A 24,246-nucleotide genomic window follows, 5' to 3' on the forward strand; every position below is an offset into this window, starting at 1 on the left:
CTTTCCTCTGTCTAGGATTCAGTTATAATTTATGTTGCATTTGGCTTTTTATATTTCCGTAAACTCATTCTTTCTGTTATTCATGACACTGAATATTTTGAAAAGTCTACTTCAGCGGAACATCACATGGGCTATACTGTGTTCCTCCACTGCTTCACATTAGGAGGCAGATAATATCAGACCACCCCACTAATAGCATTGCCAGTCTTGATATCTCGTTTAAGGTGGTTACTGCCAGATCTCACCATTTTAAAAAACATACAATTAATAAAGCTTGGGTGACTCTTTGAGGCTATACAAATATCCTGTTTCTCAACAACCTTATAGCTAATGGGTTTAATACCTAGAAAGGGATCTTGCCTGAATGAGTTTTTACATTTTAATTATTGGATATGATATTCTGACAGTCATAATTTTTATTTTTTCTCTGTGTGTGGAAGATTACGCAAGTATCAACACTCATTCTCCTGCTTAAGAAAAAACTTAAAAGTATTTATGCTTTCTGTAAAACAAATTTTAATTTAAAAATTATTACTTGGACAACAGTTTATTAACAAAGGTGATCATTCAAAATTACAAACTATAGTTGATAATGGTTATAGTCACAGGCTGTAGGGACAATCTTCCAAAACTTTCAAAATTCTCTTTTAAAATAAGAGTTTCAAGGATAATTTCATGATGTAGAATAGTATCTGCGAGAGGGAAAGTTATTCTTTTTCTCCTAATCTTGTTGAGATTTCTTTCTCACTTTCATTCTGCTTACTAGAATGCTATTAGCATTGAGAAGAGAAACATTCCTGAGAAGCTCAAGATTACACTAAGGAAAAGAAAGGAGGAAGCCAGGAATCTTATTAGCAGATAGGGTATGGAACATGTGTGCAAATTGTGTCCCTTGAACTAGTTTTTTGACAAAAATACTGAATTAAAATTGCACTTTGCTCATTTGCCTTTTAATATTAAGGTAGCAGAAAGCATTTGAAACTGTATGAACACTTGAACCAAGTTACATTGCTGCCTTTCTGATAGTTTTCACTGATCGAAGTAAAAGCAGTCTCCTCCTGAGTTTGTATTCCTAGCTGACAAAGACATTTTTATTTTCTTAGTGACTTTTGCATATTCAGAATATGAACACCATACCATCATTACCACAATACACCAATTTGTGCTCACATTATTATTTTTTTTCAAGGCAACTTAAGTAGTAGGCTTAAATACTGCTTACCTGTAATTTAGGTAAATGTTTTGGTGTGCTTGGCCAACCTTAAATGAGGTTCTTGGCAATTGACCCCAGTCTGTCTTGCCAGTCTGATCTTTAAAAGCCTATCTCCTACAAATTCATACTCTTCATACCCTTGCCTCCTGCCAACCTCTCACCATTCCCTCTCACAGTGTCTTGTCTCTGAACAAGCTCCCTTTTCCTGGAATGCCCGTCTTGACTTGTTCTTAAATTTTTATTCTTCAGAATCACAGTCTCTGGCTTCTGGTTTACAATGAAAAATTAGTTTTCTAAATAAATCTCTAACAGCATTTTGTATCCTAAGTTGGACTGTGTTTGAAGCTCTGGTAACATTAGGAGATAAATTTGTTAAATATTGAGTATATAACACATTAATTAGTATTAGTTGATTTTTCTTTTCTTTTTTAGGTCAGACAACTAGATTCAGCATTGGAAATTTGCAAGAAAGAACTTGCCTTGCATTTGAATCAGTTGGAGGGAAATAAGGAAAAGTTTGAAAAACAGCTAAAGAAGAAATCCGAAGAGGTAAATTAACATTTCCTTTAAATATAGCTTATTTTCCAAGTGATTTCTTTTTGAGATAGTATTTTCAGGACACTTAAAAAATATATCGTTATGTAGCGGATACAAAAAATCTTTTCAGTGAAATCTAAATTCCAACTTCATGATTTTCAAGAAATAAACATTATTTCAGTGCAACACAAAATATAACACCTTAGAATTCTTGTATCTATTTTTGGGGAATTACAAGATTAAACTATTATTAATATCACAGAGTAATTTTAATAGAAAATGATTAACACTTAGAACACTGATTTAGGTTTAAAGGTATAAAATTCTTGAATATTTTTCCTTTTTTACTATGTTCCTAGTTGTTTTGAAGGATTGTAAATTAGGTTTAGGCATTCAACTTTTTTACTGAGATGAGTTCCTCAGATATTAGATAGAAATCTTCTCTTGAGTTATCTTACTCATCTCAGTAACCTCAGTGTCTCCCCACTTTGCTTTCAACATAATGTTCTCTGTTTGCTCAAAGGAAAGAATTCTTTCATTTGTGAGAACATACATGTATTTAAACCTTAAATTCGTGTTTAGAAATAGTACCCAACAAATATTCATCAAAGTTGACATGAGTGTGTCAGAAAGGTACAAATAGAAAAGCAGACCCTTCTATACTTATAAAATGGAGAGAATTTTCTTTTCCACTTTTTGGTGTCTATTACTCACATGAATGTCTTGTAGTTTTCAGGGTATAGGTCTTTCCCTTCCTTAGTTAGGTTTATTCCTAGGTATTTTTTTCTTTTTAATGCAATTGTAAATGGAGTTGTTTTCCTAATTTCTCTTTCTGCTAGTTCATCATTAGTGTATAGAAATGCAAAAGATGTCTGTGTATTTTTTTGTATCCTGCAACTTTGCTGAATTCTGTTATTCTAGTAGCATTTTGGTGGAGTTTTTAGGGTTTTCTGTGTATAATATCATGTCATCTGCAAACAGTGAGAGTTTAACTTCTTCCTTACCAATCTGGATGTCTTTTTTTTTTTTGTATCATTATCGTAAAATTACTTAAACAACATTATGGATACTAGACTTCCCCTATCATCAAGTACCCCCCACATACCCTATTCCAGTCACTATTCATCAGCGTAATAAGATGCTATAGAATCACTACCTATCTTCTCTGTGTTGTACTGCTGTCCCAGTTCCACCCACCCAACATTATGTGTGCTAATCGTAATGCCCCTTTTCCCCCCTTATTCCTCTCTTCCCAGCCATCCTCCCCAGTCCCTTCCCTTTGGTAACTGTTAGTGCATTCTTGGATTCTGTGAGTCCGCTGCTATTTTGATCCTTCAGTTTCTCCTTTGTTCTTATACTTCACAGATGAGTGAAATCATTTGATATTTGTCTTTCTCTGCCTGGCTTATTTCACTGAGCATATTAACCACTAGCTCCATCCATGTTGTTGCAAATAGTAGGATTTGTTTTCCGCTTATGTATGAATAATACTCCATTGTATATATGTCCCACATCTTCTTTATCCATTCATCTACTGATAGACACTCAGGTTGTTTCCATTTCTTGGCTATTGTAAATAGTGCTGCGATAAACATAGGAGTACATATGTCTTTTTCAGACTTGGCTCCTGCATTCTTAGGGTAAATTCCTAGGAGTGGAATTCCTGGGTCAAATGGTATTTCTATTTTGAGTTTTATGAGGAACCTCCATACTGCTTTCCACAATGGTTGAAGTAGTTTACATTCCCACCAGCAATGTAGGAGAGTTGCCCTTTCTCCACATCCTCACCAACATTCGTTGTTGTTTAGCTTTTGGATGTTGGCCATCCTAACTGGTGTGAGGTGATATCTCAATGTGGTTTTAATTTGCATTTCTCTGATGATTAGTGATGTGGATCATCTTTTCATGTGTCTGTTGGCCATCTGAATTTCTTCTTTGGAGAACTGTCTGTTCAGCTCCTCTGCCCATTTTTTAATTGGCTTATTTGCTTTTTGTTTGTTGAGGTGCATGAGCTCTTTATATATTTTGGATGTTAACCCCTTATAGGATTTGTCATTTATGAATATATTCTCCCATACTGTAGGATGCCTTTTTGTTCTGTTGATGGTGTCCTTTGCTGTATAGAAGCTTTTTAGTTGGATATAGTCCCACTTGTTCATTTTTGCTTTTGTTTCCCTTGCCCAGGGATATATGTTCATGAAAAAGTTGCTCATGTTTATGTCCAAGGGACTTTTGCCTATATTTTTTTCTAAGAGTTTTATGGTTTCATGACTTATATTCAGGAGTTTGATCCATTTTGAGTTTACTTTTGTGTATGGGGTTAGACAGTAATCCAGTTTCATTCTCTTACATGTAGGTGTCCAGTTTTGCCAACACCAGCTGTTGAAGGGGCTCTCACTTCCCCATTGTATGTCCATGGCTCCTTTATCATATAGTAATTGACCATATATGCTTTTGTTCTGTTCCACTATTCTGTTCCACTGCTGTATGGGTCTGTTCATGTGCCAGTACCAAATTATCTTGATTACTGTGGCTTTGTAGTAGAGCTTGAAGTCAGGGAGCATTATTCCCCTTGCTTTATTCCTTCTCAGGATTGCCTTGAATAGTTGGGGTCTTTGTCATTCCATATGAATTTAGAACTCTTTGTTCTAGTTCATTGAATAATGCTGTAGGTATTTTGATAGGGATTGCATTGAACCTGTAGATTGCTTTAGGCAGGATGGCTATTTTGATAATATTCTTCTTAACCACGAGCATGGGATGAATTTGCATTTATTAGTGTCCTCTTTTATTTCTCTTAAGAATGTCTTGTAGTTTTCAGGGAATAGGTCTTTTACTTCCTTGGTAGGTTTATTCCTAGGTATTTCATTCTTTTTGATGCACTTGTGAATGGAGTTGTTTTCCTGATTTCTCTTTCTGGTAGTTCATCGTTAGTGTATAGGAATGCAACATTTCTGTGTATTATTTTTGTTCTGCAGCTTTGCTGAATTCAGATATTAGATCTACTGGTTTTGGAGTGGATTCTTTAGGGTTTTTTCTGTACAATATGTCATCTGCAAACAGGGACAGTTTGACTTCTTCCATGCCAATCTGGATGCCTTTTATTTCTTTGTGTTGTTTGATTGCTATGGCTAGGACCTACAGATCTATGTTGAATAAAAGTGTGGAGAGTGGGCATCCTTGTCTTGTTCCCAATCTTAAAGGAAAAGCTTTCAGTTTCTTGCTGTTAAGAATAATGTTGGCTGTGAGTTTGTCATATTTGGCCTTTATTATGTTGAAGTACTTGCCCTCTTTACCCATTTTGTTCAGAGTTTTTATCATGATTGGATGTTGAATTTTGTCAAATGCTTTTTCAGCCTCCGTGGAGATGATCATGTGGTTTTTGTCCTTCTTTTTGTTGACATAGTAGATGATGTTGATGGATTTTCGAATGTTGTACCATCCTTGCATCCCTGGGATGAATCCCACTTGATCATGACGGGTGATTTTTTTATGTATTTTTGAATTCGACTTGCTAATATTTATTGAGTACTTTTGCATCTATGTTCATCAGGCATATGGGTCTGTAATTTTCTTTTTTTGTGGTGTCTTTGCCTGGTTTTGGTATTAGACTGATGTTAGCCTCATAGAATGAGTTTGGTAGTATTCCTTCCTCTTCTACTTTCTGGAAAACCTTAAGGAGGATGGTTATTAGATCTTCACTAAATGTTTGATAAAATTTAGCAGTGAAACCATCTGGTCCAGGTGTTTTCTTAGGTAGTTTTTTGATTAGCAATTTAATTTCTTTGCTGGTAATTGGTCTATTCAGATTTTCTGTTTCGGGCCGGGTCAGCCTTGGAATGTTGTATTTTTCTAGAAAATTGTCCATTTCTTTTGGTTATCCAGTTTGTTAGCATATAATTTTTCATAGTCTTCTCTAATAATTCTTTGTATTTCTGTGGTGTCATTTTTCCTTTCTCATTTCTGATTCTTTTTATGTGTGTAGAGTGTCTTTTTTTCTTGATAAGTCTGGCTAATGGTTTATCTATTTTGTTCATTTTCTCGAAAAACCAGCTTCTGTTTTCATTGATTCTTTCTATTCTTCTCAATTGTATTTATTTCTGCTGTACTCTTTACTATGTCCATCCTTCTACTGACTTTGGGCCACATTTGTTCTTCCTTTACTAGTTTCATTAATTCTGAGTTCAGACTGTTTATTTGGGATTGTTCTTCTTTCCTGAGGTAGGCCTGTATTGCAATATGCTTTCCTCTTAGCATGGCCTTGGCTGCGTTCCACAGACGCAGTGGTGGGTTATTGCGGTGTTGAATTATTGTTGTCACTTGTCTCCATATATTGCTTGATCTCTGTTTTTATTTGGTCTTTGACCCATTGGTTATTTAGGAGCATGTTGTGAAGCCTCCATGTGTTTGTGGGACTTTTCTTTTTTTTTTTTTTCGTAATTTATTTCTAGTTTCATACCTTTGTGGTCTGAGAAACTGGTTGGTACAATTTCCAGCTTTTTGAATTTACTGAGGCTTTTTTTGTGACCTAGTATATGATCTATTCTTGAAAATGTTCCATGTGCACTTGAGAAGAATGTGTATTCTGTTGCTTTTGGGTGTAGAGTTCTGTAGATGTCTGTTGGGCTATCTGTTCTATTGTGTTGTTCAGTGCCTCTGTCTCCTTACTTACCTTCTATCTCATTGATCTGTCCTTCAGAGTGAGTGGAGTGTTAAAAGTCTCCTAGAATGAATACATTGCATTCTATTTCCCCTTTTAATTCAATTAGTATTTGTTTCACATATGTGGGTGCTCCTGTGTTGAGAGCATAGATATTTATAATGGTTATATCTCCTTTTCGGATTGACCCCTTTATCATTATGTATTGTCCTTCTTTGTCTCTTGTGACTTTCTTTGTTTTGAAGTCTATTTTGTCTGATCCAAGAACTGCAACTCCTGATTTTTTCTCTGTGTTAGTTTCATGAAATATCTTTTTCCATCCTTTCACTTTTAGTCTGTGTATGTCTTTGGGTTTGAAGTGAGTCTCTTGTAGGCATCCTATATATGGGTCTTGCTTTTTATCCATTCAGTGACTATATGTGCATTCATACCATTTACATTTACGGTGATTATCAATAGGTATGTATTTGTTGCCATTGCAGACTTCAGATTCATGGTTACCAAAGGTTCAAGGTTAACTTCCTTACTATCTAAAAGTCTAACTTAATTCACTTCATATGCTGTTCAAGCACAATTTAAAGGTTCTTTTCTTTTTCTTCTTCCTCCAATCTTTATATATTAGGTTTCATATTATGTATTCTTTGTCTATCCCTTGTTGACTTTGGGGGTAGTTAATTTAATCTTGCATTTTCTTACTGATTAGCTGTCCTACTTTCTTTACTGTGGTTTTATTCCTCTGGTGACAGCTGTTCAACTTTAGGAACATGGCCATCTATAGTAGTCCCTCCAAAATAGACTGTAGAGATTGTTTGTGGGAGGTAAATTCTCTCAGCTTTTGCTTATCTGAAAATTATTTAATCCCTCCTTCAAATTTAAATGATAATCTTGCAGGATAAAGTAGTCTTGGTTCCAGGCCCTTCTGCTTCATTGCATTAAGTACATCATGCCACTCCCTTCTGGCCTGTAAGGTTTCTACTGAGAAGTCTGATGTTAGCCTGATAGACTTTCTTTTGTATGTGACCTTATTTCTCTCTCTGGCTGCTTTTAATAGTCTGTCCTTATCCTTCATCTTTGCCAGTTTAATTACTATATGTCTTGGTGTTGTCTTCCTTGGGTCCCTTGTGTTGGGAGATCTCTGGATCTCCATGGCCTGAGAGGCTATCTCCTTCCCCAAATTGGGGGAGTTTTCAGCAATTACCTCCTCAAAGACACTTTCTGTCCCTTTCTCTTTTCTTCTTCTGTCACCCCTATAATGCGAATATTGTTCAATTTGGATTGGTCACACAGTTCTCTCAGTATTCTTTCATTCTTAGAGATTCTATTTTTCTCTCTGTGCCTCAGCTTCTTTGTATTCCTCTTCTCTAGTTTCTATTTCATTTATCGTCTCCACCATATCCAATCTGCTTTTAATACCCTCAATTGTGCTCTTCAAAGATTGGATCTCTGACCAGAATTCATTCCTGAGTTCTTGGATATCTTCCCATACCTGCATTAACATGTTGATGATTTTTATTTTGAACTCCCTTTCAGGAAAAGTCATAAGGTCCATGTCATTTATATCTTTCTCTGGAGTTATATTAATTTTATTCTGGACCAGTTTCCTTTGGCATTTTGTATTTGTGTATGTATCCATTAGTGTCCAGGAGCTCTACTCTCTGAAGCTACTTAGCCCCTGAAGCAATGTCAGGGGTTGCAGGGTAGTGGGATTGGTGTCTGGGGGGAGGAAAGAGGTGTTTCCTGCTTCCTGGCTTCTGAGCCTGTCTCCACTGCCTGAACCAGTGGGCCGAATACACAGGTATAAACTTGTGTCCCACAGCAGCTGGATATGGATCCCTGCTTTCCACAAGTGGCTGGATCAGAGTCTCTCCAGGAATTCTGCCTGTCGTAGCTTTGTAACCCTGTAATCACAAGAGTATCATGAAAGCACCATGAAATGTAGGTTTGTGCTCCCAGAGCAGATCTCCAGAGTTAGGTATTTAGCAGTCGCAGGCCTCCACTCCCTCCGTGCTCCATTTCTTTTCCCCCCGCTGGTGAGCTGGGATGGGGGAAGGGTGGCCTCAGCTTTGGTACGTTACCCTGCTCTGTGAGGTGTGCTCTTTTCACCAGGTGTATGCAGTGTGGTGCAGTCCTCTTTCCTGTTGCTCTCTCTGGATTAGTTGTATTAAATGTATTTTCATATTATATGTGTTTTTAGGAGGAAGTCTCTGTCTCACCTCTCATGCCAACATCTTTAATCCTTTCAGGTCATTTTCAAGCCTCAAAATGGAGAGAATTTTTTGCAGAGAATTAGATAGATACATAGGTGATGGGTGAGTGGAGAAGCTAAACAAAGTATGCTAAGGTGACTCAGAGACTACCATAACAGGGACCCATTACTGTTCTTAGGGATAGAGAGGAACATCAGGAAGACATAATGTGAGTATAGTTTAGAAGCAGGACTGCCTAGTGCGTCTAGACCCACAGAGAAAAAATCTTGTTTAGTAGAAACTCGGGTCGTAGAGTGGAAACTGTTACTACTGGCCCCTTCCATTGACCAAAGCCATCTTTTAACTAGAGGTCAATTTCTTGCAACACACAGAGCAGAGCAGGGAGAAGGCAGGGGTAGATCTAAGAGCAAATATGTAGTTCACCAGCACTCTAGACTTAGGGCATCACTTAATTATACACCTTTACAATTAAAAGAAAAGAACTCTTTATATTTTGTATGGTCCTGTCTTCTACCTCTCTTCATCTTTAATTGATCATCTTTAACAGATCAGTATGCAGTTCTCTATTTCAAAATAAGAAAATTAAATTGCCTAAACTATGGATACTTTGACTTGTTAAAATAGGAATTTCATGTTTTGTTTTTACTGTGATCTACTTTTAAATATTAATTTGTCATTATGTAGTCCTCAGTATACTCAAGCATAAATGGATTTGGTATAGTTGCAATCTAGAGATAGGGAGTGTTTGAAGCAAGAGAGTTTGTTAAGCTTTGGATTTTGCATTCTTAAAAATAGCATCAGAGACTAGAGTGGATAATAGACATTTACCGAAAATGAACTTAGAACCATTTTCAAAATAGCTGGAAGTATAAACCTGGGCTCAAAGTGAATTAGAAATCAGAAATGATATTCAGGTAAGTACAACCATACTGGAAAATAAGTAAGAAAGATTTGCAAGCCCTATTTTGTTGCTGAATTATTAGGTCAATTGTATATGCATTGGCTTACCTATTTTAAATAATGGCCTTTAAGGGTCATTTTTTTGTTTGTTTCATTGTATATATTGATACGAAACATGGAGAAAAAGCCACTTACTATTTACTGGGTTTTTTTAGATACCAACTGGATCATTTACTTATTTTTGACTCATTTGTCTTTGGAAGTCTCACATCATTTGTCTTTAATGTCTTACAAAGAAAAGTCTTTGCAGTACTAGTAATATAGTTAATATCTTACAAAAGCAGAGTTGTGAGGTTTTCATCATACATAGCTAGGTTTTATAAAATTGTATTTGACTCATAGTACTATCCATTCTGTTAATAATAGGTGATGTTATCATGATGTTTTAATCTTTTAAATTAGTGGATATTGCCAAATCACATACTAGCTGAATAATTAAATGGATCTAGGGCATGTTGGTAGAAAGTATTCCAGTTGTAATAACTACATGTTGGTTACCCAAAATCAGCTAATAAATAGTCCTCTGAGCTTTTTCTCAGGCAAATATTCTTTTCTAGATGTTGAAATAAATACATTTATTATTAAAATAGTAGTGAGTTTGGGGTCCTGAATTATTTTGAAAATACTGTAATTCTATATTAAGGTATTTTAAAAATGATAAAAGTATGAGTTCATGCAAAATTACATTGTCAACATGATAGAAGAAAATGAATGCAAAATAGATGTGAATAAGCCTAACCATTTTCTGCATATATTCAGTAAAATCAACCATTTTATTGATAAATATCATTATTCAAATTGATGGACTTAAATTTTGGGAAGTTGGTATCAGTAACTTTTCTGGTTATATTTTATTCTTAAGTGACAATTATGAGTATTTCTCTTGGATATACATTAACCCTAGATAAAGTTAATTGTAGGTACATTATATAATGTAAATTCTACTTTCTTGACTTTCATGATAAAATCGTAAATCTTTTTTTGAAAACTTATTTTCTTTGTAGAGAATATAATAAAAAAACTTTTTTTCATTTTTAAAGTCAAGTGGAAGTTGCAGTGTAGTGCAATGAAATTCCAGTATAAATTTGATGCATGCATTAATTTTTGTGAATTAGTATTTGTGATAGAAGAAACATATATTTCAGTATTTTTTTAATGCTGCAATTTTTTTTTGGTATCATTAATCTACAATTACATGAGGAGCATTATGTTTACTAGACTCCCCCCATCACCAAGTCTCCCACCACACATACCCCATTGCAGTCACTGTCCATCAGCATAGTAAGATGCTGTACAATCACTACTTGTCTTCTCTGTGTTGTACAGCCCTACCTGTTGCCACCCCCTACATTATACATGCTAATCATAATGCCCCCTTTCTTTTTTCTCCCCCTCATCCCTCCCTCCCCAGTCCCTTTCCCTTTGGTAACTGTTAGTTCATTCTTGGGTTCTGTGAGTCTGCTGCTGTTTTGTTCATTCAGTTTTTTTCTTTGTTCTTATACTCCACAGATGAGTGAAATCATTTAATACTTGTCTTTCTCTGCCTGACTTATTTCACTGAGCATAATACCCTCTAGCTCCATCCATGTTGTTGCAAATGGTAGGATTTGTTTTCTTCTTTTGGCTGAATAATATTGCATTGTGTATATATACCACATCTTCTTTATCCATTCATCTACTGATGGGCACTTAGGTTGCTTCCATTTCTTGGCTATTGTAAATAGTGCTGCAATAAACATAGGGGTGCATCTGTGTTTCTCAAACTGGGCTGCTGCATTGTTAGGGTAAATTCCTAGGAGTGGAATTCCTGGGTCAAATGGTATTTCTATTTTGAGTTTTATGAGGAAACTCTATACTGCTTTCCACAATGGTTGAACTAATTTACATTCCCACCAGCAGTGTAGGAGGTTCTCCATCCATGTTGTTGCAAATGGTAGGATTTGTTTTCTTCTTTTGGCTGAATAATATTGCATTGTGTATATATACCACATCTTCTTTATCCATTCATCTACTGATGGGCACTTAGGTTGCTTCCATTTCTTGGCTATTGTAAATAGTGCTGCAATAAACATAGGGGTGCATCTGTGTTTCTCAAACTGGGCTGCTGCATTGTTAGGGTAAATTCCTAGGAGTGGAATTCCTGGGTCAAATGGTATTTCTATTTTGAGTTTTATGAGGAAACTCTATACTGCTTTCCACAATGGTTGAACTAATTTACATTCCCACCAGCAGTGTAGGAGGTTCTCCACATCCTCACCAGCATTTATTGTTGTTTGTCTTTTGGATGGTGGCAATCCTTACTGGTGTGAGGTGATATCTCATTGTGGTTTTAATTTGCATTTCTCTGATGCTTAGCTTCTTTTCATGTGTCTGTTGGCCATCTAAATTTCTTCTTTGGAGAACTGTCTGTTCAGCTCCTCTGACCATTTTTTAATGGGATTATTTGCTTTTTGTTTGTTGAGGTGGGTGAGCATTTTATATATTTTGGATGTCAACCCTGTATCGGATCTGTCATTTATGAATATAATCTACCATACTGCAGGATGCCTTTTTGTTCTATTGGTGGTGTCCTTTGCTGTACAGAAGCTTTTCAGCTTGATATAGTCACACTTGTTCATTTTTGCTTTTGTTTTCCTTGCCCTGGAGATATGTTCATGAAAAAGTTGCTCATGTTTATATCCAAGGGACTTTTGCCTGTTTTCTTCTAAGAGTTCTATGGTTTCATGAGTTACATTCAGGTCTTTGATCCATTTTAAATTTACTTTGGTGTGTGAGGTTAGACAATGATCCAGTTTCGTTTTCTTATATGTAGCTGTCCAGTTTTGCCAGTACCATCTGTTGAAGAGGCTGTCATTTCCCCATTGTATGTCCACAGCTCCTTTATCATATATTAATTGACCATATATGTTTTTGTTAATATCTGGACTCTCTATCATGTTTCACTGGTCTGTGGCTCTGTTCTTATACCAGTACCAAATTGTCTTAATTACTGTGACTTCGTAGTAGAGCTTGAAGTTGGGAAGCGAGATCCCCCTGCTCTATTCTTCCTTCTCAGGATTGCTTTGGCTATTTAGGCTCTTTGGTGGTTCCATATGAATTTTAGAACTATTTGTTCCAGTTCCTTGAAGAATGCTGTAGGTATTTTGATACGCATTGCATTGAATCTGTAGATTGCTTTAGGCAGGATGGCCATTTTGACAATATTGATTCTTCCTAGCCTAGAGCATGGGATGAGTTTCCATTAGTTAGTGTCCATGTTAATTTCTCTTAAGAGTGTTTTGTAGTTTTCATGGTATAGGTCTTTCCGTTCATTGATTAGGTTTATTCCTAGGTATTTTACTCTTTTTGATGCAATTGTGAATAGAATTGTTTTCCTGGTTTCTCTTTCTGCTAGTTCATCGTTAGTGTATAGGAAAGCAACAAATGTCTGTGTGTTAATTTTGCATCCTGCAACTTTGGTGAATTCAGATACTAGATCTAGTAATTTTGGAGTGGAGTCTTTAGGGTTTTTTATGTACAGTATCATGTCATCTGCAAACAGTGACAGTTTGACTTCTTTGTTACCTATCTGGATGCCTTTTATTTCTTTGTGTTGTCTTATTGCTGTGGCTAGGACCTCCACTACTAGGTTGAATAACAGTGGGGAGAGTGGGCATCCCTGTCTTTTTCCTGATCTTAGATGAAAAGCTTTCAGCTTCTCGCTGTTAAATATGATGTTGGCTGTGGGTTTGTCATATATAGCCTTTATTATGTTGGGGTACTTGCCCGCTATACCCATTTTGTTGAGAGTTTTAATCATGAATGGATGTTGAATTTTGTTGAATGCTTTTTCATCGTCTATGGAGATGATTATGTCATTTTTGTGCTTCTTTTTGTTGATGTGGTGGATGATGTTGATGGATATTCGAATGTTGTACCATGCTTGCCTCCCTGAGATGAATCCCACTTGGTCATGGTGTATAATCCTCTTGATGTACTTTTGAATTCGGTTTGCTAATATTTTGTTGAGTATTTTTGCATCTGTATTCATCAGGGATATTGGTCTGTAGTTTTCTTTTATTGTGGTGTCTTTGCCTGGTTTTGGTATTAGGGTGATGCCTGCTTCATAGAATGAGTTTGGAAGTATTCCCTCCTCTTCTACTTTTTGGAAAATTTTAAGGAGAAAGTGTATTATGTCTTCTATATATGTCTGATAAAATTCAGTGCTGAATCCTTATAGCCCAGGGGTTTTGTTCTTGGGTAGTTTTGTGATTACTGATTCAATTCCATTGCTGGTAAATGGTCTGTTTAGATTTCTGTTTCTTCCTTTGTCAGTCTTGGAAGGTTGTATTTTTCTAGGAAGTTGTCCATTTCTTCTAGGTTTTCCAGCTTATTAGCATATAGATTTTCATAGTATACTCTAATAATTATTTGTTTTTCTGTGGGGTCCGTTGTGATTTTTCCTTTCTCATTTCTGATTCTGTTGATGTGTGTATATTCTCTTTTTCTCTTAATTAGTCTGGCTAGGGGTTTATCTATTTCGTTTATTATCTCAAAGAATTATCTCTTGGTTTCATTGATTTTTTCTATTGTTTTATTCTTCTCAATTTTGTTTATTTCTTCTCTGATCTTTATTAGTTCGCTCCTTATGCTGAGTTTGAGCTCCATTTGTTCTTTTTCCAGTTTCAATAATACTGACATTAGACTGTTCATTTGGGATTGCTCTTCCTTCTATAAATAGGCCTGTATGGCTATATACTTTCCTCTTGGAACTTCTTTCACCGCATCCCACAGAAGTTGGGGCTTTGTACTGTTGTTGTCATTTGTCTCCATATATTGCTTGATCTCTATTTTGATTTGGTTATTGATCCATTGATTATTTAGGAGCATGTTGTTAAGCCTCCGTGTGTTTGTGAGCCTTTTGCTTTCTTTGTACAATTTATGTATAGTTTTATGCCTTTGTGTTCCGAGAAGTTGGTTGGTAGAATTTCAATCTTTTTGAATTTGCTGAGGCTCTTTTTGGCCTAGTATGTGGTCTATTCTGGAAAATGTTCCATGTGCACTTGAGAAGAATGTGTATCCTGCTGGTTTGGGGTGTAGAGTTCTATAGATGTCTATTAGGTCCATCTGTTCTAGAGTGTTGTTCAGTGCCTCTATGTCCTTACTTATTTTCTGTCTGGTGGATCTGTCCTTTGGAGTGAGTGGTGTATTGAAGTCTCCTAGAAAGAATGCATTACATTCTATTTCCTCCTTTAGTTCTGTTAGAACTTCTTTCACTTATGTCGGTGCTCTTGTGTTGGGTGCGTATATATTTATAATGGTTATATCCTCTTGTTGGACTGAGCCTTTTATCATTATGTAATGTCCTTCTTTATCTCTTGTTACTTTCTTTGTTTTGATATCGATTATGTCTCATACAAGTACTGCAACACCTGCTTCTTTCTCCCTATTGTTTGCATGAAATATCTTTTTCCATTCCTTGACTTTTAGTCTGTGTATGTCTTTGGGTTTGAGGTGAGTCTCTTGTAAGCAGCATATAGATGGGTCTTGCTTTTTTATCCACTCTCTTACTCTGTGTCTTTTGATAGGTGCATTCAGTCCATTTACATTTAGGGTGGTTATTGAAAGATATGTACTTATTGCCACTGCAGGCTTTAGATTCGTGGTTACCAAAGGTTCAAGGGTAGCTTCTTTACTATCTAACCGTCTAACTTAACTTGCTTATTAAGCTATTATAAACACAGTCTGATGATTCTGTATTTCTCTCCCTTCTTATTCTTCCTCCTCCATTCTTTATATGTTAGGTGTCTGTGCTCTTTTGTGTTTCCTTTGACTGCTTCTGTGAGTAGTTGATTTTTTTTTGCCTTTATTTAGTATTTGGTTGAGCTTTCTTTGCTTTGATTTTATTTTCTCTGGTGACATCTATTTAGCCTTAGGATTGCTTCCATCTAGAGCAGTCCCATTAAAATATCCTGTAGAGGTGATTTGTGGGAGGCAAATTCCCTCAACTTTTGCTTGTATGGGAATTGTTTAATCTCTCCTTCATATTTAAATGATAGTTGTGCCGTATACAGTATTGTTTGTTCAAGGCCCTTCTGTTCCACTGCATTAATTATATATTGCCATTCTCTTCTGGCCTGTAAGGTTTCTGTTGAGAAGTCTGATGATAGCTTGATGCGTTTTCCTTTGTAGGTGACCTTTTTTCTCTCTCTGGCTGCGTTTAATGCCCTGTCCTTGTCTTTGATCTTTGCCATTTAAATTATTATGTGTCTTGGTGATGTCCTCCTTGGGTCCCTTGTGTTGGGAGATCTGTACACTTCCATGGTCTGAGAGACTATTTCCTCCCCCAGTTTTGGGAAGTTTTCAGCAATTATTTCTTCAATGACACTTTCTCTTTTTTTATGCATTTTATTATCAGTAATCTACAATTACATGAAGAACATTATGGTTACTAGACTTCCCACTTCACCAAGTCCCCCTCCACAAACCCCATTACAGTCAGTGTCCATCAGCGTAGTAAGATGCTGCAGACTCTCTACTTGTCTTCTCTGTGTTGCATAGCCCTCACTATGCCCCCCCCCCACATTATACATGCTAATCATAAGGCCCCCTTTTTTTTCCCTGCCCTTATCCCTCCCTTCCCACCCATCCTCCCCAGTCCCTTTCCCTTTGGTAACTATTAGTGCATTCTTGGGTTCTGTGATTGTGCTGCTGTTTTGTTCCTTCAGTTTTTCATTGTTCTTAAACTCCACATATGAGTGAAATCATTTGATACTTGTCTTTCCCAGCCTGGCTTATTTCACTGAGCATAATACCCTCTAGTTACATCCATGTTCCTGCAAATGGTAGGATTTCTTTTCTTCTTATGGCTTAATAATATTCCATTGTGTATATATACCACATCTTCTTTATCCATTCATCTACTGATGGACACTTAAGTTGCTTCCATTTCTTGGCTATTGTAAATAGTGCTGCGATAAACATAGAGGTGCATCTGTCTTTTTCAACTGGAGTGCTGCATTCTTAGGGTAAATTCCTAGAAGTGGAATTCCTGGGTCAAATGGTAAGTCTATTTTGAGCATTTTGAGGAACCTCCATACTGCTTTCCACAATGGTTGAACTAATTTACATTCCCACCAGCAGTGTAGGAGGGCTCCCCTTTCTCCACAACCTCGCCAACATTTGTTATTGTTTGTCTTTTGGATGGTAGCCATCCTTACTGGTGTGAGGTGATATCGCATTGTGGTTTTATTTTGCATTTCTCTGATGACAAGTGATGTGGAGCATCTTTTCATGTGTCTGTTGGTCATCTGAATTTCTTCTTTGGAGAACTGTTTGTTCAGCTCCTCTGCCCATTTTTTAATTGGATTATTTGCTTTTTGTTTGTTGAGGTCTGTGAGTTGTTTATGTATTTTGGATGTCAACCCTTTATTGGATCTGTGCTTTATAAATGTATTCTCCCATACTGTAGGGTACCTTTTTGTTCTCTTGATGGTGTCCTTTGCTGTACAGAAGCTTTTCAGCTTGATATAGTCCCACTTGTTCATTTTTGCTTTTGTTTCCTTTGCCCGGGGAGGTATGTTCATGAAGATGTCGCTCATGTTTCTGTCCAAGAGATTTGTGCCTATGTTTTTTTCTAAGAGTTTTATGGTTTCATGACTTACATTCAGGTCTTTGATCCATGTTGAATTTACTTTTGTGTATGGGATTACACAGTGATCCAGTTGCATTTTCTTACATGTAGCTGTCCAGTTTTGCCAGCACCATCTGTTGAAGAGACTGTCTTTTCCCCTATATGTCCATGTCTCCTTTGTCATATATTAATTGACTATATATGTTTGGGTTAATATCTGGGGTCTCTGTTCTGTTCCACTGGTCTGTGGCTCTGTTCTTGTGCAAGTACCAAACTATCTTGATTACTGTGGCTTTGTAGTAGAGCTTGAAGTTGGGGACCGAGATCCCCCCCCCACTTTATTCTTCCTTCTAAGGATTGCTTTGGCTATTCGTGGTCTTTGGCAGGTCCATATGAATTTTTGAACTATTTGTTCTAGTTTGTTGCAGAATACTGTTGGTAACTTGATAGGGATTGTATCAAATCTGTATATTGCTTTGGGCAGGATGGCCATTTTGACGATATTAATCCTTCCTAGCCAAGCGCATGGGATGAGTTTCCATTTGTTAGTGTCCTCTTTAATTTCTCTTAAGAGTGTCTCACACATTTTCAGAGTATAGGTCTTTCACTTCCTTGGTAAGGTTTATTCCTAGGTATTTTATTCTTTTTGATGCAATTGTGAATGGAATTGTTTTCCTGATTTCTCTTTCTATTAGTTCCTTGTTAGTGTATAGGAAAGCCACAGATTTCTGTGTGTGAATTTTGTATCCTGCAACTTTGCTGTATTCCGATATCAGTTCTAGTCGTTTTGGAGTGGAGTCTTTAGGGTTTTTTTATGTACAATATCATGTCATCTGCAAATGGTGACAGTTTAACTTCTTATTTACCAATCTGGATTCCTTGTATTTCTTTTTTTTGTCTAATTGTTGTGGCTAGGACCTCCAGTACTATGTTGAATAACAGTGGGGAGAGTGGGCATCCCTGTCTTGTTCCCGATCTTAGATGAAAAGCTTTCAGCTTCTCACTGTTAAGTATGATGTTTGCTGTGGGTTTGTCATATATAGCCTTTATTATGTTGAGGTACTTGCCCTCCATACCCTTTTTGTTGAGAGTTTTTATCATGAATGGATGTTGAATTTTGTCGAATGCTTTTTTCAGCATCTATAGAGATGATCATGTGGTCTTTGTCCTTCTTTTGTTGATGTGGTGGATGATATTGATGGATTTTCGAATGTTGTACCATCCTTGCATCTCTGGGATGAATCCCACTTGGTCATGGTGTATGATCCTTTTGATGTATTTTTGAATTCGGTTTGCTGATATTTTGTTGAGTATTTCTGCATCTACGTTCATCAGGGATATTGGTCTGTAATTTTCTTTTTTTGGTGGGTTCTTTGCCTGGTTTTGATATTAGGGTGATGTTGGCTTCATAGAATGAGTTTGGGAGTATTCCCTCCTCTTCTATTTTTGGGATAACTTTAAGGAGAATGGGTATTGTGTCTTCTCTGTATGTCTGATAAAATTCCGAGGTAATTCCACCTGAGCCAGGGTTTTTTTTTATCTTGGGTAGTTTTTTGATTACCGCTTCAATTTCTTTGCTGGTAATTGGTTTGTTTAGATTTTGTGTTTCTTCCTTGGTCAGTCTTGGAAGGTTTTATTTTTCTAGGAAGTTGTCCATTTCTACTTGCTTTCCCAGCTTGTTAGCATATGGGTTTTCATAGTATTCTCTAATAATTCTTTGTATTTCTGTTGGGTCCATCGTGATGTTTCCTTTCTCGTTTCTGATTCTGTTGATGTGTGTTGATTCTCTTTTTCTCTTAATAAGTCTGGCTAGAGGCTTGTCTTTTTTATTTTCTCAAAGAACCAGCTCTTGGTTTCATTGATTGTTTCTCTTGTTTTATTCTTCTCAATTTTGTTTATTTCTTGTCTGATCTTTTTTAGTTCGCTCCTTCTGCTGACTTTGGGCTCCATTTGTTCTTTTTCCCGTTTCAATAATAGTGACTTTAGACTACTCATTAGGGATTGTTCTTCCTTCTTTACATATGCCTGGATTGCTGTATACTTTCCTCTTAAGACTGCTTTCACTGCATCCCACAGAAGTTGGGGCTTTGTGTTGTTGTCATTTATTTCCATATATTGCTGGGTCTCCATTTTAATTTGGTCATTGATCCATTGATTATTTAGGAGCGTGTTGTTAAGCCTCCATGTGTTTCTGTGCCTTTTTGCTTTCTTTGTACAATTTATTTCCAGTTTTATACCTTTGTGGTCTGAAAAGTTGGTTGGTAGAATTTCAATCTTTTTGAATTTACTGAGGATCTTTTTGTGGCCTAGCATGTGGTCTATTCTGGAGAATGTTCCATGTGCACTTGAGAAGAATGTGTATCCTGTTGCTATTGGGTGTAGAGTTCTATAGATGTCTATTAGGTCCATTTGTTCTTGAGTGTTTTTCAGTGCCTGTCTGTCCTTGCTTAGTTTCTGTTTGGTGGATCTGTCCTTTGGAGTGAATGGTGTGTTGAAGTATCCTAAAATGAATGAATTGCATTCTGTTTCCTCCTTTAGTTCTGTTAGTATTTGTTTCACATATGCTGGTGCTCCTTTGTTGGGTGCATATGTATTTATAATGGGTATATCCTCTTGTTGGACTGAGCCCTTTATCATTATGTAATGTCCTTCTTTATCTCTTGTTACTTTCTTTGTTTTGAAGTCTATTTTGTCTGATACTAGTACTGGCACACCTGCTTTTTTCTCCCTATTGTTTGCATGAAATATCTTTTTCCATCCCTTGACTTTTAGTCTGTGCATGTCTTTGGGTTTGAGGTGAGTCTCTTGTAAGCAGCATATAGATTGGTCTTGTTTTTTTATCCATTCAGTGACTCTATGTCTTTTGATTCGTGCATTCAGTCCATTTACATTTAGGGTGATTATTGATAGGTATGTACTTATTGCCATTTCAGGCTTTAGATTCATGGTTACCAATGGTTCCAGGTTAATTTCCTTACTATCTAAGAGTCTAACTTAACTCTCTTAGTATGCTGTTAAAAACACAATTGAAAGGTTCTTTTCTTTTTCTCCTCTTTTTTCTTCCTCCTTCATTCTTTATATATTAGGTATCAAATTCTGTACTTTTTGTCTCTCCCTTGATTGACTTTGGGGGTAGTTAATTTAATTTTGCATTTGCTTCGTAATTAGCTGTTATACTTTCTTTACTGTGGTTTTATTACCTCTGGTGACAGCTATTCAACCTTAGGAACACTTCCATCTATAGCAGTCCCTCCAAAATAGACTGTAGAGATGTTTTGTGGGAGGTAAATTCTCTCAGCTTTTGCTTGTCTGGAAATTGTGTAATCCCTCCTTCAAATTTAAATGATAATCTTGCTGGATAAAGTAATCTTGGTTCCAGGCCCTTCTGCTTCATGGCATTACATACATCATGCCACTCTCTTCTGGCCTGTAAGGTTTCTGCTGAGACGTCTGATGTTAGCGTGATGCTCTTTCCTTTGTATGTGATCTTAATTCTCTCTCTGGCTGCTTTTAACAGTCTGTCCTTATCCTTGATCTTTCCCATTTTAATTACTATGTGTCTTGGTGTTGTCTTCCTTGGGTCTCTTGTGTTGGGAGATCTGTGGATCTCCATGTCCTGAGAGACTGTCTCCTTCCCCAGATTGTGGAAGTTTTCATCAACTACCTCCTCAAAGACACTTTCTATCCCTTTCTCTCTCTCTTCTTCTTCTGGAATCCCTATAATGTGAATATTGTCCCGCTTGCATTGGTCACACAGTTCTCTGAATATTCTTTCATTTTTAGAGATCCTTTTTTTCTCTCTGTGCCCCAGCTTCTTTGTATTCCTTTTCTCTAGTTTCTATTTCATTTATTGTCTCCTCCACCTTATCCAACCTGCTTTTAATACCCTCCATCGTGCTCTTCAATGATTGGATCTCTGACCTGAATTCATTCCTGAGTTCTTGGATGTCTTTCTGTACCTCCATTAGAATGTTGATGATTTTTAGTTTGAACTCCCTTTCAGGAAGAGTCATAAGGTCCATATCATTTAAATCTTTCTCTGGAGTTGTATTAATAATTTCCGTCTGGACAAGGTTCCTTTGGCGTTTCATGTTTGTATATGGCGCCCTGTAGAAGCTCTCTTCTGGAGCTGCTCAGCTCCTGAAGCAATGTTGGGGGTTGCAGGGGAGCGGTACTGGTGCCTTGGGGGAGGAAAGAGCTGTTGCCCACCTCTCGGCTGCTGTGCCTGTCTCCACTGCCTGAGCCGGTTGGCCGGTCCCGCAGGTATAAGTTTTTGTCCCAGAGCAGCTGGATATGGATCCCTGCTTTCCACAAGTGGCTGGAATCCCAGTCTCCCCAGGAACTCTGCCTGTATTAACTTTCCAACCTGGTAGTCATGCGAGTCTCATGAAAGCACCATGAAATGTAGGTTTGTGCTCCCAGAGCAGATCTTTGGAGCTAGGTATTCAGCACTCTCAAGCCTTTCTCTCCCTCCCTGCTCCATTTCTCTTCCTCCCACTGTTGAGCTGGAGTGGGGGAAGGGCTCCGGTCCCATGGAGCCACAGCTCTAGTACGTTACCCTGTTTGGTGAGGTCTGCTCTTTTCTCCAGGTGTGTGCAGTCTGACGCTGTCCTCTTTCCTGTTGCTCTCTCAGGATTAGTTGTGCCAACTATATTTTCTAATTGTATCTAGTTTTAGGAGGAAGCCTCTGTGTCTCCTCTCACGCCGCCATCTCTAATCCAGTTCCAAAGACACTTTCTATCCCTTTTTCTCTGTCTTCTTCTTCTGGTATTTCTATAGTGCGAATATTGTTCTGTTTAGATTGGTCACAGAATTCTCTTAATATTCTTTCATTCCTGGAGATTCTTTTATCTCTTTCTGCCTCATCTTCTCTGTGTTCTTGTTCTCTCATTTCTATTCCATTAACTGCCTCTTGCAACTCATCTAGTCTGCTCTTACTTCCTTTCAGATACTGCTTTATTTCTGTATTCTCCCTCCCAGCTTGATCCTTTAGCTCTTGCATATTTCTCTGCAGGTCCATCAGCATGGTTTTGACCTTTATTTTGAATTCTTTTTCAGGAAGATTGGTTATATCTGTCTGTGCTCTTTGTGGTTGTCTGGGTAATTCTGGACTGGACCAAATTCTTCTGCCTTTTCATGGCAATAGAGGTAGTTCTAGGCAGGTAGAGCATGTGTCAGCTAGGAGAACAAAGTCCCTTCCTGCTTGCTGGTCCCCCTGCCCCTCTCTGCTACCTGTGTCCATCACCCTCTCACTGGGAGCAGCATCCTGGTCTATCCCCTGGGCTGCCACCCATGGGGCAACCCAGAGCCCTGCGGGGTGAAGCAGGTGCACTGGGTATGCTCTCCTGCGAGAACAGTGCCCCTTTGCGCCCTGCTCCGGCTTCCTCTGCCTGCACCAGGTAGCTGCACGCCAGTGGCAGCCCTGGGTCTGGCCCGGGTGGCTGCATACTGGGTGGAGGCTCTAGGTGGCTGCTGTTGGCGCCGCCACTCTCAGGCTATTCAGCCACTGTAGCAGGGCCTCAGTGGGCCAGGAATGAATGGCAGGCTGTTTATTGCTGTGAGGGGTTTCAGAGCTGTGCTACCTCTCAGGGGGCTGGGGCATCCGAAGCTCATCAGAATTCCCAGCCTGCCTGGCTGAGTGTGCTGGGATGATTTCATCCAGCTGTGAAGCCCCTGTCCCTTTAAGACTTTTAGAAAACACTTGCTTTTCTTTTGTTCCAGAGGAGTTGGCTGTGGGGATCTGCTCACAGATTTTACTTTTCTGTTTCCCTCATATCCAGCATACCATGCAATGTGTGTCTGTGCTCCTAGTGTGGATTACTAGGGCTGGTTACTTAGCAGTTCTGCACTTCCACTCCCTTCCTGCTCCAACTCCTTTCCTGCTGCCAGGGAGCTGGGGTTGGGGGAGTGCTTGGGTCCCGCCAGGCTGTGGCTTGTATCTTACCCCCTTCATAATGTGCTGAGTTCTTGCAGATGTAGATGTAGCCTGGCTGTTGTATTGTATCCTCTGGTCTCTCTTTTAGGGATAGTTGTATTTGTTGTATTTTCAAAAATATATATGTTTTTGGGAGGAGATTTCTGCTGCCCTACTCATACCACCATCTTGGCTCCTCCTTTCTATTTCAGTATTTTTAATTGAAATGATTGCCAGTGGCCAGATTAATGAAATAAAAATTTTTATTGTTATTTTGTATGGCTTTCTTAGTGTTTTGGTAGGGTCTTACCTTTTTCTTCTCTTTTGTCTTATTTTAGTATTTTGTGTATTTTTTTACTTTGACTAGGAAAGCCCAGCTGTACCAGTAAAGAAAAAATAATATTTAAGCTTATCTTCTAGACCAGTCAGTTCTATATAATATAAATTACTACAGGAGTATGATCTACAGTTTTCCCAGGAAATAGAGAAAACAAAGAAAACGCGTGATACTGATAAATATTTGTACTAAGTAAATTGTTTTCATACAGACAAAATTAAGTATGGTAGTTAAAAAATAAGACAATAATAATAGGATTAGAAATTGGCTAGCTGCTTGTAATATCTAAGGTTTTTCCACGTTTCCAGTGTCTTTATCTAATGAAGTTTGAAATTTAGGAGCTTCTCATCATGAACAAAGAATATTTGGCTCTTAAGCCCTTTGTGATGCTGCTGAATATTCACCAGTTATATAATTAGAAAAAGCAGCCAAGTCAGGTTCTCTTCTATTATCTCTTAGGAGTCTAAAATTGTTTTTTCTGGAGTGATATTTAATGGAAAGATTCTTTGTTTTAAAGAAATGGCTTTATTTTCCTTCATTTTAATAATAGTTATTACATAAGCAATACTCTTATAAAGAAGATTTACTTACAGTCCACTCACTAATAAAGTTTTCACTTTTCTATTTCCTGCCCATTTCTCATAACTATTGAACTGTAATTCTGTTTTTTTCATTTCATTTTGTTATGTAAAATTTTATATTTGCCATTTGTATTATGAATTTAAATGGTTGTGTCATTTATTTATAATCAGATTGATATATCATCATTTAATCTTCCCCATTCAAGAGAAGGTGAAGAATATTAT

At 37.4% G+C, this 24,246-nt stretch overlaps 1 protein-coding gene across 11 annotated transcripts in view; it reads left to right on the forward strand.

Moving 5' to 3' along the window:
* CCDC18 (coiled-coil domain containing 18) overlaps window positions 1-24,246 on the forward strand; it is a 200,237-nt gene that overhangs the window by 110,027 nt on the left and 65,964 nt on the right. For all 11 annotated transcript variants that reach the window (XM_073234287.1, XM_017650002.3, XM_073234294.1 and 8 more), the window contains one exon: window positions 1,646-1,762. In XM_073234287.1, coding sequence (XP_073090388.1) covers window positions 1,646-1,762 — 117 coding nt within the window. The remainder of the gene's footprint in view (window positions 1-1,645; window positions 1,763-24,246) is intronic.

This window comes from Manis javanica, chromosome 4, assembly GCF_040802235.1.
Source record: "Manis javanica isolate MJ-LG chromosome 4, MJ_LKY, whole genome shotgun sequence".
NCBI classification, from domain to species: domain Eukaryota; kingdom Metazoa; phylum Chordata; class Mammalia; order Pholidota; family Manidae; genus Manis; species Manis javanica.